This window comes from Dendrobates tinctorius, unplaced genomic scaffold (assembly GCF_039654945.1).
Source record: "Dendrobates tinctorius isolate UK_male_01 unplaced genomic scaffold, ASM3965494v1 ptg000126l, whole genome shotgun sequence".
NCBI classification, from domain to species: Eukaryota; Metazoa; Chordata; class Amphibia; order Anura; family Dendrobatidae; genus Dendrobates; species Dendrobates tinctorius.
In genome coordinates this window covers 28182772-28196396 of record NW_027361794.1, presented here as the reverse complement: position 1 = coordinate 28196396, position 13625 = coordinate 28182772, and the positions used below count along the sequence as shown (strand labels likewise).

Genomic DNA, 13625 nt, shown 5'->3' with positions numbered 1-13625 from the left:
CGTGAAAATAAAAAATCATATTTTTTCAACAAAAAATGATCTTTTCACCCTCCATTTTTTTTCCAAAGGGTAACAGGAAAAATTAGACCCCAAAATTAGTTGTGTAATTTGTCCTGAGTATGCTGACACCCCATATGTGGGGGGTAAACTACTGTTTGGGCGCATGTCAGAGCTCCGAAGGGAAGGAGCGCCATATTGGAGAGCAGATTTTGCTGGAATTGTTTGTGGGTGACATGTCACATTGTCAGAGCCCCTGAGGTGCCAGAACAGCATAAGCCCCCAAAAGTGACTGCATTTTACCAAATACTTCCCTGAATGAATTCTTCTAGTGGTGCAGTGAGCATACTGACACCACAGCTGTTCCATAGAAAATTATACCATTGGGCAGTGAAGAAAAAATAATTGCTGTATTTTTCGGACTATAAGATGCACCCCAAATCTTCAAAAGGAAAATAGGGGAAAAAAATGTGCAAAATGGGGGGTCCGTCTTACAGTCCGAATTCAGCTTACTAGGGGGGATCAGCACAGGTGCAAGAGTGGTCACAGACATTGTTCGGTGGTCCAGGCTGGTGCGGTGGCCTCCGGAAAATCCCATCCCAGGCTGAGGCGGCAGGGGTGCTCTGTGCTGGGGTGGTGGCAGCGCTCTGTGTTGGGGTGGGGGTAGTGCTCTGTGCTGGGGTGGCGGCAGCGCTCTGTGCTGGGGCCACGGCAGCGCTCTGTGCTGGGGCTGTGGCGCTCTGTGCTGTCTGGGGGGCTCTACCGCTGTTTTGTCAAAGCCGGAGGCCACTGCAGCTCTATTGTTGCGATGCGGTGGCCTCCGGGAAACTGGCAGATGGGGGCGGTGTATGCTCAGATTAACAGGGGCGGACCTACCGCCCGTGCAGACCGTGCATTGCACGGGGGCCCCGGGGGAGAGGGGGCCCCTCCAGCACCGCATGGCTAGTTATGTCAAAATTCAAATTAGCCATGTGTAGTGCAATGAGGAGAGCAGCGAGCGCTGCGGGAGGCAAAGGGGCCCCTGTGAGGCAGGGGAGCCCGCGTGCCCCCAGCACCGACTCCACCCCCCTGATCCCCACATTGAAGGAGGCAATGATGGAGCCTGGAGGAGAGAGCGTCAGCTGACGCTCCCTCTCCCATCATTCCCCACTCTGCCTCTGACTCAGCGGGGGCGCGATGACGTCATCGTGCTCTCACTGTGTACCATGCAGAGCAAGAGAGGAGACAGGAGCCAGGAGCAACGCAGGCACGAGGAGAAGGGGAGGAGGGTGTTGTTTTTTGTTTTTTTTTATTAAATCAGTGTTAGTACTGGACTGTGGGGCCATATACCATGCTGGGCTGTATTATACCATGCTGGAGGGGCTATATACCATGCTGGGGGGGCTATATACCATGCTGGGCTGTATTATACCATGCTGGGGGGGCTATATACCATGCTGGGCTGTATCATACCATGCTGGGGGGGGCTATATACCATGCTGGGCTGTATTATACCATGCTTAGGGGGCTATATACCATGCTGGGCTGTATCAAACCATGCTGGGGGGGCTATATACCATGCTGGGCTGTATTATACCATGCTGGGGGGGCTATATACCATGCTGGGCTGTATTATACCATGCTGAGGGGGCTATATACCATGCTGGGCTGTATTATACCATGCTGGGGGGGCTACATATCATGCTGGGCTGTATTATACCATGCTGGGGGGGCTACATACCATGCTGAGCTGTATTATACCATGCTGGGGGGGGCTATATACCATGTTGGGCTGTATTATACCATGCTGAGGGGGCTGTATACCATGCTGGGCTGTATTATACCATGCTGGGGGGCTACATATCATGCTGGGCTGTATTATACCATGCTGGGGGGGCTACATACCATGCTGAGCTGTATTATACCATGCTGGGGGGGCTATATACCATGCTCGGGGGGCTATATACCATGCTGGGCTGTATTATACCATGCTGGGGGGGCTACATACCATGCTGGGCTGTATCATACCATGCTGGGTGGCTATATACCATGCTGGGGGTGCAATATACCATGCTGGGCTGTATTATACCATGCTGGGGGGGCTATATACCATGCTGGGCTGTATTATACCATGCTGGGCTGTATTATACCATTCTGGAGGGGCTATATACCATGCTGGGCTGTATTATACCATGGTGGTCTGTAATGTACTGTAAGAATGTTTCTAGAAACTTCTAGAAGTCTCTCCTTTGCTTATCAGGACATTGCAGCCTGCCGTGTAGCTGCAAACCCCCCCTTCTCTTCCCACACACACACACCAGTGTCTTCATGTGCACAGCCTGTAAAACCTGAAACCGTCCATTTCCTGTGAGCTAGGAATGTTAATTAGCTAAGTGAAAAGATGGTCCTTTGTTTAAAACCAGAGGCTGCTTACAGGTATAGGAAATATTAAAAGACGCCTAGCTCGCACTCCGCTCATGACAGAGATATAATAGTCATATTTCCTTGATCTGAGTGGACCCGGCTTCGCTACGGTGCCTCATGCGTAGTTCTCGGACCTCCAAAACCTGAAATATGGATTGCTCCCAAATAGAGGGTCTTAGTTATGGCATGCTTGGTGTTTTCGGATTCTATTCGGTAAATCACAAACAATGATGCCATATATGTGTTTGTGCGGGCTTCCCTCGCTAAGATATGATCCTCATAAGTTTTGTAGCCAAATCATAACTTGAAGAGAGGAAGGTGGGAACTTCCCAGACCGCCCATTTCGTGAGGTCATAGACCCAAAAGGATAAGGGATTCCCTCCCCAAAACTCAGGCAGAGCAGCTTAAGTCCTCGTGCCAGAGAGACGTGCCGATGAGCGGCGACGTTTGGTTAAGTGCCCCTCCCCCCAGCCGCATGGGATGCCTAACGCCAACTGACCACATGTGAGTGTACTTTCTTCTTTCATCCATTTTGTTTTATACTTGTCTATTGTACATATTTTGTGTCTCAACTTTATAGCAACTTTTATCTGTATAACCACTGACCACATTTTGGGAATAAATCGTAAAATTATCAGTTTGTCTCCATGCTCTAAGAAACGAACTATACGCCTTCTTTAGATAATCGCTACTAATTTAAGGGGTTTGCCACGGACCCTCTTAATTTAAGACTGTGAATTAAGTAAACTGTGGATGGTGGCAGCGCGATGTGTGCGATTGATTAGGCTAGTTGGCAGTCCAGAAGGGTCTTATATTGCAGAAGGGGGGCTGTGGCCACAGCACTGATAATTCCCTCACTGCAGTAGACTAATTGCCCGTGCACAACAAGCAGCCCGTCCGGCGACTAATTAACCTAGGTGCAGTTCCCTGACTGACCTGAGGGTAAGGGGGGCGCCGGAGAGCTGCGAGTTCCAAAGTGGAACTGAGAAAGTGGGATATACATAAATCCCCGCAGTTCTTGGAAGGTTTTTAGTAGTGGTGGGGCATCCAAAATACCCCCCTGCAATAAATTGTTAGAGCGAGATTAGCTTGCTGGGTATTTTTGTCACATGGTGCCAGTGGTGGGATAACTAAGATAAGCCCCCACTGTGCCTGTGATAGCCGTGTGCCGGCAGTGTGTCGCGTCCCTCCGTCCGCTGATACACCCATGTCAGTGGTGGGATTGTGACATAGTGGTGACACAGGGTCCGCTGACCGTCATGTTTTGGTGGCAGCGGGACCACCGTTTGTCACAATTTGGTGGCAGCGGTGGACTGTTCATCACGTATTGGTGAACAGCGGTGGGCTGTTCGTCACATGGTCTATATACCATGGTGGGCTGGGCTATATACCATGTGGTGCTGGGCTATATACTATGCGGCTGTGTTATATACCATGGGGGTACATTTTACATTATATTCTATAAGGGGAGGCTGTGTTATATAATATGGGGGCTACATTATATTCTATGGGGAGGTGGGCTGTATTATATTCTATTTGGGGCTACATTATTTTCTATAGGGGGGCTGTATTATATTTATTATATTCTGTGGGGGCTGCATTATATGATATGAGGAGGACTACATTGTATTATATGGAGGGGCTACATTATGCTATATAAGGGGCTGCATTATATCCTATGAGGGGGTTGCCATATATTCTATGGAGGGGCTGCATTATACTATATGGGGGGGGCTGCATTATATTCTATGGGGGGTTACATTATGTTCTATACAGATATTATATCCAGCCCTGCATAGCCTCAATATTAGATAACAACAAATAACTTTGTTGCCCTATGAAGGGTTGGGGGGGCCCGAAAAATTTATTGCACAGGGACCCACTACAGTCTGTGTCCGCCCCTGCAGATTCAGATCTTGGCAACGATATCTCGGGACGAGATCTGAATCTGAACATGCGCCGCCCACAGCGGCCATTCCATTTTTCCAGAGACCACCGCATCGCAGCAATGGAACTGCAAGGGTCTCCGGGCTTTGACAAAATGCCAGCGGAGCCTTCCACGCAGCACAGAGCGCCGCCGCAGCATTTGCAAGTATTTTCCGACTATAAGACGCACCCCCTTTTCCCCAAAAAATTTTTGGGGAAAAAGTGCGTCTTATCGTCTGAAAAATATGGTACATTTCTACCCAGATTTTACATTGGAAAATAGATAGATGGGTAAATGGTCACTACACCCATAGATGAATTCGCAGAGGGGTGTCATTTCCAATTCCCAGAGGGGTGTCATTTCCTTTTTCGGAAATGACACCCCTCTGGGAATTCATCTATGGATATAGTGACCATTTTCATTACATGGATGATTTCCAGATACACGTAGTGGAAATTTTAGAGCAAAAATTGCAAAAATGTCATTGTGGTGCCCAATATATTGTGCCCAGCTCGTGTCTCTGGAGACCTTCCCCCACCTACCCCCGGAAATTGTTAAGTCAGCTCTACTCAAATGTGTCTGTCACTAAATAAACCAAATGCTTGAATGTCAAAACGGTTCAAAAACGTGATTCTGTGTGGAAGATTGTAAAGCCGTCATGGAGGCATAAGGCTGGCAATGATGGGCATTGTGGGTAATAATAGCGGTATCATGCCTCATTCCTCTCTAGGAACATACACGACATCTTCTCTGGGGGTTCTTTCTTGTTTCAGTTACTGGGATGAGTGCAATAAAATGTCGCTCAGTGAGTCTTCTCACATCTTCAGATTCTACAGGATTGGCAGGGACAAAATTTTCAAAAACAAGATTTTCAGTGACCTTTTCCTGATAATCAAGGAAAGTATCTGCATTTCCGGCTTTTTTGTATAACACAAAAGAATTATATGTGGCCACCTGAAACAAATACATGACTAACTTTTTATACCAGATCTATGATTTTCTTGATACCTGGTATGGCTGTAGAACCTGATCTTCAAGGTCCACACCCCATATATTTGTTGTAGTCAATGACAGACACAGGTTTTGGAGTAGTGGATCCCTGTTGGTCTGCAGTGGCCCTTGTGGCATCTGTGTGGATCGAGCTCAGGATAAAAATATCATTTTTATCCTTATACTTAAGGGCAAGCAGCTCTCCATTGTGTAAAGACCCTGACTGCCCCTTTGGGAACCTTTTGCTGACCAATGATTGTGGAAACCCCTGACGGTTTTTGTGAATGGTCCCATAAGCCCCTATGTTATGTTCAGCCAGACTTTTAAATAGAGGTATGCTGGTGTAGTAGTTGTCAACATACAGATTGTAGCCTTATTGTAAAAAAAGGCTCAGAACGATTTTCCCGATGTCCCCAGATAAGTAGGGCCTCCTGGTGGGTTTAGTTGGCTGTCTTTCCCCTCATAAATGCGAAAAGCTGATGTGTATCTGGTTGAACTCTCGCACATTTTGTAGAGCTTTATTCCGAACCTTGCCCTCTTAGAAGGAATAAATGGCTTGAGGTGCAGTCTTCCTTTGAATTTTACAAGGGACTCATCAATGGAAATGTTTTCTGTTGGGGTGTAAAGCTTTAAGAACTTTTCTGTCAAGTCTTCGATGATGGGTCTGATTTTGAATAGTCTGTCATGTTCTGGGGCATTTCTGGGCAGGCACTGACTAGTGTCGTTAAAGTGCCAAAATCTCATGAGCATTTCATAACAGGTCCTAGGAAGAATGGCAGAAAACATAGGGGTGGCTTGAACAGGGCGGTTGGACCAATAGGACCGAATGCTCATTTCTTTAACAAGCCCCATAGTGAATGTAAGTCCTAAAAATGTTTTTATTTCTAGGACATTAGTTGGTTCCATAAATGTGACCTAGCATAATAGGATTGTGGATTCTGGCTGATGAATTGGGACGCATATAAATTTGTAGGACAATATGCTCTAGCAAGCTATCTGTCAGAAACAAATTTAAAAAAATAATTGGTCCAAAATGTTCCACCTCCACATTTATACCAGGAATGGCATTACAATGAGGGATGAATGGAGTAGCCGAAGCCTCCCATCTGGGAAATGCTACAGCAAGAGGCAAAGCCCCTTGGACATTGGTGTGCGCCAATTCCCGAGCACTAGGGACAGCGCTAGTACTGGGCATTGTTCCCTGAGTTGGAGACATTTCTCCAGAAGCGCTATTTGTCCTTCTTGTTGTACTGGTCCTTGTGTGTGAGGATGGACCAGAATCACTGCTCATATCTGAGCTATCACTGTCGCTGCTACTAAAGCCCTCGAAATCCACATCACCATCTGACACTGCACTTTCTTCACTGTCAGAGCATAAAAGTGCATAAGCCTCCTCTGCACTATAATACTGACGGGCCATTTTAGAAAACTCAGACGTGACCAAATTATTGGGGAGACAATTGAGAAAAGCCTAATTCTTTACCCTATCCCTAACTTTAGAATAAACCCTAACTTTAGCCTAACACTAATCCTAACTATAGCATTAACTGTAATCTGCCTTATCTGTTTTTCCATTGACAGATGATGGACCTGAGTGGGGACTTGTTTTTGTGAGATGAGAATTGGTATTATTTTCGCCTACATAACATTGATTGGTTTCTTTTTATTCGATATTTGGGAGGCAGAATGAACAAACAGTTGAACACCGCACACTACTGGTTCATCCAACAAGGTTTTCTATGAGACTGTGAACTGTCATTGTCTTGGTAAATAATTAACCCCTTTCTGACATCAGACATACTATCCCGTCCATGGGACCCGGGCCCCTATGCCCATGGACGGGATAGTACGTCTAGCGCGATCAGCGGCGCTCACGTGGTGAGCGCCGCTGATCGCGGCCGGGTGTCAGCTGATTATCACAGCTGACATCCGGCACAATGCACAATGTGTCAGGGGTGGTGACAGACTGCCCCCGACACGTTAACCCCTTGCACACTGCGATCAAACACGATCGCGGTGTACAGGGGGTTAAAGGGAAGCATCGGCAGGGAGGGGGCTCCCTCCGTGCTTCCCTGAGCCCCCCACAGCAGCGCAATGTGCAGCGCTGCTGCGGGAGGCTCCTTTCCTGCAGGTCCCCGAATCCAAGATGGCGACGGGGACCTTCGGGGGCCTGCAGGAAGCTGGCTTCCTCAGTGCCTGCAAAGCGCAGGCAAGGAGGAAGCCTGCAGCACTGGCTGTGACAGATCGCTGATCTGTCACAGTGATCTGTGATGTGACAGATCAGCAATCTGTCACATGACAGTAATGTCCCCCCTGGGACAATGTAATAAAGTTAAAAAAAAAAAAATTTAAAAATAATTTAAAACAAATCGCTAAATAAATTAAAAAAAATATATATATTCCCTAATAAATTCATTTTTTGGAAATAAAAAAAACAAAACAATAAAAGTACACATATTAGGTATCGCCGCGTCCGTAAAAACCCGCCCTATAAAACTGTCCCATTAATTAACCCCTTTAGCGAACCCCTTAAAAAATAAAAATAAAAAACGAAGCAAAAAATAATGATTTGTTATCATACTGCCGAACAAAAAGTGTAATAACGCGCGATCAAAAAGACGCATATAAATATCCATGGTACCGCTGAAAACGTCATCTTGTCCCGCAAAAAACGAGCTGCCACACAGCATCATCAGCGAAAAAATAAAAAAGTTATAGCTCGCAGAATAAAGCGATGCAAAAATAATTATTTTTTATATAAAATAGTTTTCATTGCATAAAAGCGCCAAAACATAAAAAAAACCTAAATGAGGTATCGCTGTAACCGTACCGACCCGAAGAATAAAACCGCTTTATCAATTTTATCGCACGCGGAACGGTGTAAACGCACCCCCCAAAAGAAATTCATGAAACGCTGGTTTTTGTTCATTCTGCGTCCCAAAAATCGGAATAAAAAGCGATCAAAAAATGTCACGTGCCCGAAAATGGTACCAATAAAAACGTCAACTCGTCCCGCAAAAAATAAGACCTCACATGACTCGGTGGGTGAAAATATGGAAAAATTATAGCTCTCAATATGTGGTGATGCAAAAACTATTTTTACAATAAAAAGCGTCTTTTAGCGTGCGACAGCTGCCAAACATAAAAACCACCATAAATAGTAAATCAAACCCCCCGTTATCACCCCCTTAGTTAGGGAAAAATAATAAAATAAAAAAAATGTATTTATTTCCATTTTCCCATTAGGGCTAGGGTTAGGGCTGAGATTAGCGTTAGGGGTGTGTTGGGGTTGGAGTTCGAATTGGGGGTTTCCACTATTTGCGCACATCAGGGGCTCTCCAAACGCAACATGGCGTCTGATCTCAATTCCAGCCAATTCTGCGTTGAAAAAGTCAAATGGTGCTCCTTCCCTTCTGAGCCCCGACGTGTGCCAATACAGTAGTTTTCTCCCACATATGGGGTATGAGCGTACTCAGGACAAATTGGACAACAACTGTTGGGGTCCAATTTCTCCTGGTACCCTTGGGAAAATAAAAAAATTGGGGACTAAATGATCATGTTTGTGGAAAAAAATGATTTTTTTATTTCCACGCCCGGGCGTTATAAACTTCAGTGAAGCACTTGGGGGTTCAAAGTGCTCACCACACATCTAGATAAGTTCCGTGGGGGGGTCTAGTTTCCAAAATGGGGTCACTTGTGGGGAGTTTCAATAGTTTAGGTAGATCAGGGGTTCTCCAAAAGCACATGACACCCGCAGACCAATCCATCAAAGTCTGCATTCCAAAACGTCACTACTTCTCTTCCGAGCCCCGACGTGTGCCCATACAGTAGTTTTCTCCCACATATGGGGTATCAGTGTACTCAGGACAAATTGGACAACAACTTTTGGGGTCCAATTTCTCCTGTTACCCTTGGGAAAATAAAAAAATTGGTGACTAAACGATCATGTTTGTTGAAAAAATAAGATTTTTTTATTTTCACGCCCGGTCGTTATAAACTTCTGTGAAGCACTGGGGGGTTCAAAGTGCTCACCACACATCTAGATAAGTTCCTTAGGGGGTCTAGTTTCCAAAATGGGGTCACTTGTGGGGGGTTTCCACTCTTTAGGTACATCAGGGGCTCTCCAAAAGCAACATGACACCCGCAGACCATTCCATCAAAGTCTGCATTCCAAAACGTCACTCCTTCCCTTCCGAGCCCCGACGTGTGCCCATACAGTAGTTTTCTCCCACATATGGGGTATCAGCGTACTCAGGACAAATTGGACAACAACTTTTGGGGTTCAATTTGTCCTGGTACCCTTGGGAAAATAAAAAAATTGGTGACTAAACGATCATGTTTGTTGAAAAAATACGATTTTTTTATTTTCACGCCCGGGCGTTACAAACTTCTGTGAAGCCCATGGGGGTTCAAAGTTCTCACCACACATCTAGATAAGTTCCTTAGGGGGTCTAGTTTCCAAAATGGTGTCATTTGTGGGGGGTTTCCACTGTTTTGGTACATCAGGGGTTTTCCAATCGCGACATGGTGTCCGATCTCAATTCCACCCAAAAAAGTCAAATGGCGCTGCTTCCCTTCTGAGCTCTGCCATGCGCCCAAATAGTCGTTTACACCCACATATGGGGTATCAGCGCACTCAGGACAAATTGTACAATAACTTTTAGGGTCCTGTTACCCTTGGGAAAATAAAAATTGGGGGTGAAAAAACCTTTTTTTGGAAAAAATATGATTTTTTAATTGTACCGCTGTACGTTATAAACTTCTGTGAAGCCCTTGTGGGTTCAAAGTTCTCACCACATATCTAAATAAGTTCCGTGGGGGGTCTAGTTTCCAAAATGGGGTCACTTGTAGGGGGTTTCCACTGTTTAGGTACATCAGGGACTCTCCAAACGTGACATGGCGTCCAATCTGAATTCCAGCCAATTTTGCATTGAAAAAGTCAAACGGCGCTCCTTCCCTTCTGAGCTCTGCCATGCGCCGAAACAGTGGTTCCCCCCACATATCAGGTATCAGCGTACTCAGGACAAATTGCACAATAACTTTTGCAGTCCAATTTCTCCTGTTACACTTGGTAAAATAAGAAAAATTGAACCTGAAGTATTTTTTTTGTGAAAAAAAGTTAAATGTTCATTTTTTTTTTAAATATTCAAAAAATTCCTGTGATGCACCTGAAGGGTTAATAAACTTCTTGAATGTGGTTTTGAGCACCTTAAGGGGTGCAGATTTTAGAATGGCGTCACTTTTGGGTATTTTCTATCATATAGACCCCTCAAAGTGGCTTCAAATGTGATGTGGTCCGTAAAAATGAAATGGTGTTGCAAAAATGAGAAATCGCTGGTCAACTTTTAACCCTTATAACTTCGTAACAAAAAAAAATTTTGGTTCCAAAATTGTGCTGATGTAAAGTAAACATGTGGGAAATGTTACTTATTAAGTTTCTTGTGTGCCATATCGCTGTGATTTCAGGGCATAAAAATTCAAATTTGGAAAATTGCGAAATTTTCGCCAAATTTCCATTTTTTTAACAAATAAACGCAAGTTGTTTGAATGAAATTTTACCACTAACATGAAGAACAATATGTCACGAGAAAACAATGTCCGAATCACCGGGATCCATGGAAACGTTTCAGAGTTATTACCTCATAAAGGGACAGTGGTCAGAATTGTAAAAATTGGCCCGGTCATGAAAGTTCAAACCACCCTTGGTGGTGAATGGCTTAAAGTTTTTACATAGCTTGCCATTTTTATGGACAGTTTAAGTAGAAATGTTCAAAAATATAAAACTCAATGATATTTTATTAAAAAAATTGTTTTTTATCTTAGCAGTTGACTGTACCAGGAGATCAGAGGGACAGCTGACATCTTCAGTTTTTAAATCAGATGATCTTGAGATCCTACAAGATACAACTGAAGTGATTGATATTACTCCAGATATAGCATCATCCATTCACAGCAATGATCTGTCATCTGATCCTATGAAACAGGTCCCATCTTCTGATTCATTACTGACTAATAAGAGAAATCAAAGTCACAAAAGAGGCAATAAAAAACAAACTGCTCCTAAAGGAAAGAAGTCATTTTCATGTTCTGAATGTGAGAAATGTTTTAACCAGAAATCACAATTGGTTAATCACCATAGAACTCACACAGGGGAGAAGCCTTTTACCTGTTCAGAATGTGGGAAATGTTTTAACCAGAAATCACAATTGGTTAATCACCATAGAACTCACATGGGGGAGAAGCCTTTTTCCTGTTCAGAATGTGGGAAATGTTTTAACCAGAAATCACAATTGGTTAATCACCATAGAACTCACACAGGGGAGAAGCCTTTTTCCTGTTCAGAATGTGGAAAATGTTTTAACCGGAAAGAGCATCTTATTAGTCACCAAATAACCCACACAGGGGAGAAGCCTTTTTCCTGTTCAGAATGTGGGAAATGTTTTAACAATAAATCAGTTTGTATTAAGCACCAGAGAATCCACACAGGGGAGAAGCCTTTTTCCTGTTCAGAATGTGGGAAATGTTTTAACAATAAATCAGATTGTGTTAATCACCAGAGAATCCACACAGGGGAGAAGCCTTTTTCATGTTTAGAATGTGGGAAATGTTTTGCACACAAATCAAATTTTGTTACCCACCAGAGAACTCACACAGGGGAGAAGCCTTTTTCATGTTCAGAATGTGGGAAATGTTTTAGAAATAAATCAGATTCTGTAAAGCACCTTAGAACTCACACAGGGGAGAAGCCTTTTTCCTGTTCAGAATGTGGGAAATGTTTTAACAGGAAATCACAACTGGTTAATCACCATAGAACTCACACAGGGGAGAAGCCTTTTTCCTGTTCAGAATGTGGGAAATGTTTTAACCGGAAAGAGCATCTTATTAGTCACCAAATAACCCACACAGGGGAGAAGCCTTTTTCATGTTTAGAATGTGGGAAATGTTTTAACAATAAATCAGTTTGTATTAATCACCAGAGAACTCACACAGGGGAGAAGCCTTTTTCATGTTCAGAATGTGGGAAATGTTTTAACAATAAATCAGTTTGTATTAATCACCATAGAACTCACACAGGGGAGAAGCCTTTTTCATGTTCAGAATGTGGGAAATGTTTTAGAAATAAATCAGATTCTGTAAAGCACCAGAGAACTCACACAGGGGAGAAGCCTTTTTCCTGTTCAGAATGTGGGAAATATTTTAACCAGAAAGCGCTTCTTGATCGCCATCAGAGTAGTCACACAGAGGAGAAGCCATTTTCATTTTCTTAATGTGTGAAATATTTTACTTGGAAATCAACTGTTAATAAACATCAGAGACATCACATAGTGGGAAGCCTTTTTATGTTCATAGTGTTGGAATAGTTTTAACCAAAATTGAATCTTCTTAAATTGGTTGTCTCTTGTCATTCCTCATGTTTGCTGATAAAAGGATAAAACTAAACCTTATTAATTCCAAATGTAAAACTATACCCATAATTCACCCCCTGAAGGTTAGAAAGTGACTAATAGAAAAAACATATACCCCATGTCTCAGTATATAGGGTGTTAGGGCTGGCGGAATGCAACAAATAATAAAAGATGGTAATGAGGTGCGTTTGCAGCCCGGGGTCATCCGTGCAGAGATGGTAGACTGCTGCTCGGTAATGGCAGACAGAAACTGGCGGTATAGCGAACACACACGGGTTAACTTCACCCGGTGAATAGGAGGTGAACCCTGTAGCTTCACAGGGCCGCGATACTGCAGAGTGAACACTAGTGTTTTGGTCACAGGACCCTGCCCCAAGGACACGGGGTTAGAGTCCCTCTAGACCCACCAGTGTTCGGCGCCAACACTGCAACACCAGGGAGAGACCCTTACTGAACACTGTGCCCTGTTAACAGCCACAGGGCACAGCTGATAGATCAATACCGCACGAAGTACGTACAGCGCAGCTCTGGCGAACGCCACTAACCAGCCTAAGCTTTGGTCTGGAAAGCACATTAGTGGCGCACAGCGCCGCTCAGGCTGATGTCGCTGAACGTGCGGTACCGTAGTGCCTAATGTAGTGTGGCGCAGAGTGGCGCTAACATGTGATTGGAGCTTGGAGCACTGCGGCGCTAGGCAGTGCCACTACCCGGCGCTGACTCAAACTCTAAACCCTAACAGCATACGTATCAGAGGGAAGGGGTTTCATAATGAGTCAGTCAGCGTTTCACAAGCATCCATCATCACACATACCATTACAAATTACAGACTATACTAGCCTTTTATAGCAGCGTCCTTCCGGGACCTTCCTGATGGTCCAATTCGAGCTGGAGAAGAACCTGAG

At 44.4% G+C, this 13625-nt stretch overlaps 1 protein-coding gene across 1 annotated transcript in view; it reads left to right on the top strand.

The window, feature by feature from the left end:
- The window catches only part of LOC141047210 (uncharacterized), a 49542-nt gene extending 36904 nt beyond the window's left edge, over positions 1–12638 (top strand). The window contains exon 6 of the mRNA XM_073542161.1: positions 11141–12638. Within this exon, the coding sequence (XP_073398262.1) occupies positions 11141–12585 (1445 nt within the window). The 3' untranslated portion in view covers positions 12586–12638. The remainder of the gene's footprint in view (positions 1–11140) is intronic.
- Positions 12639–13625: the final 987 nt, after the last annotated feature.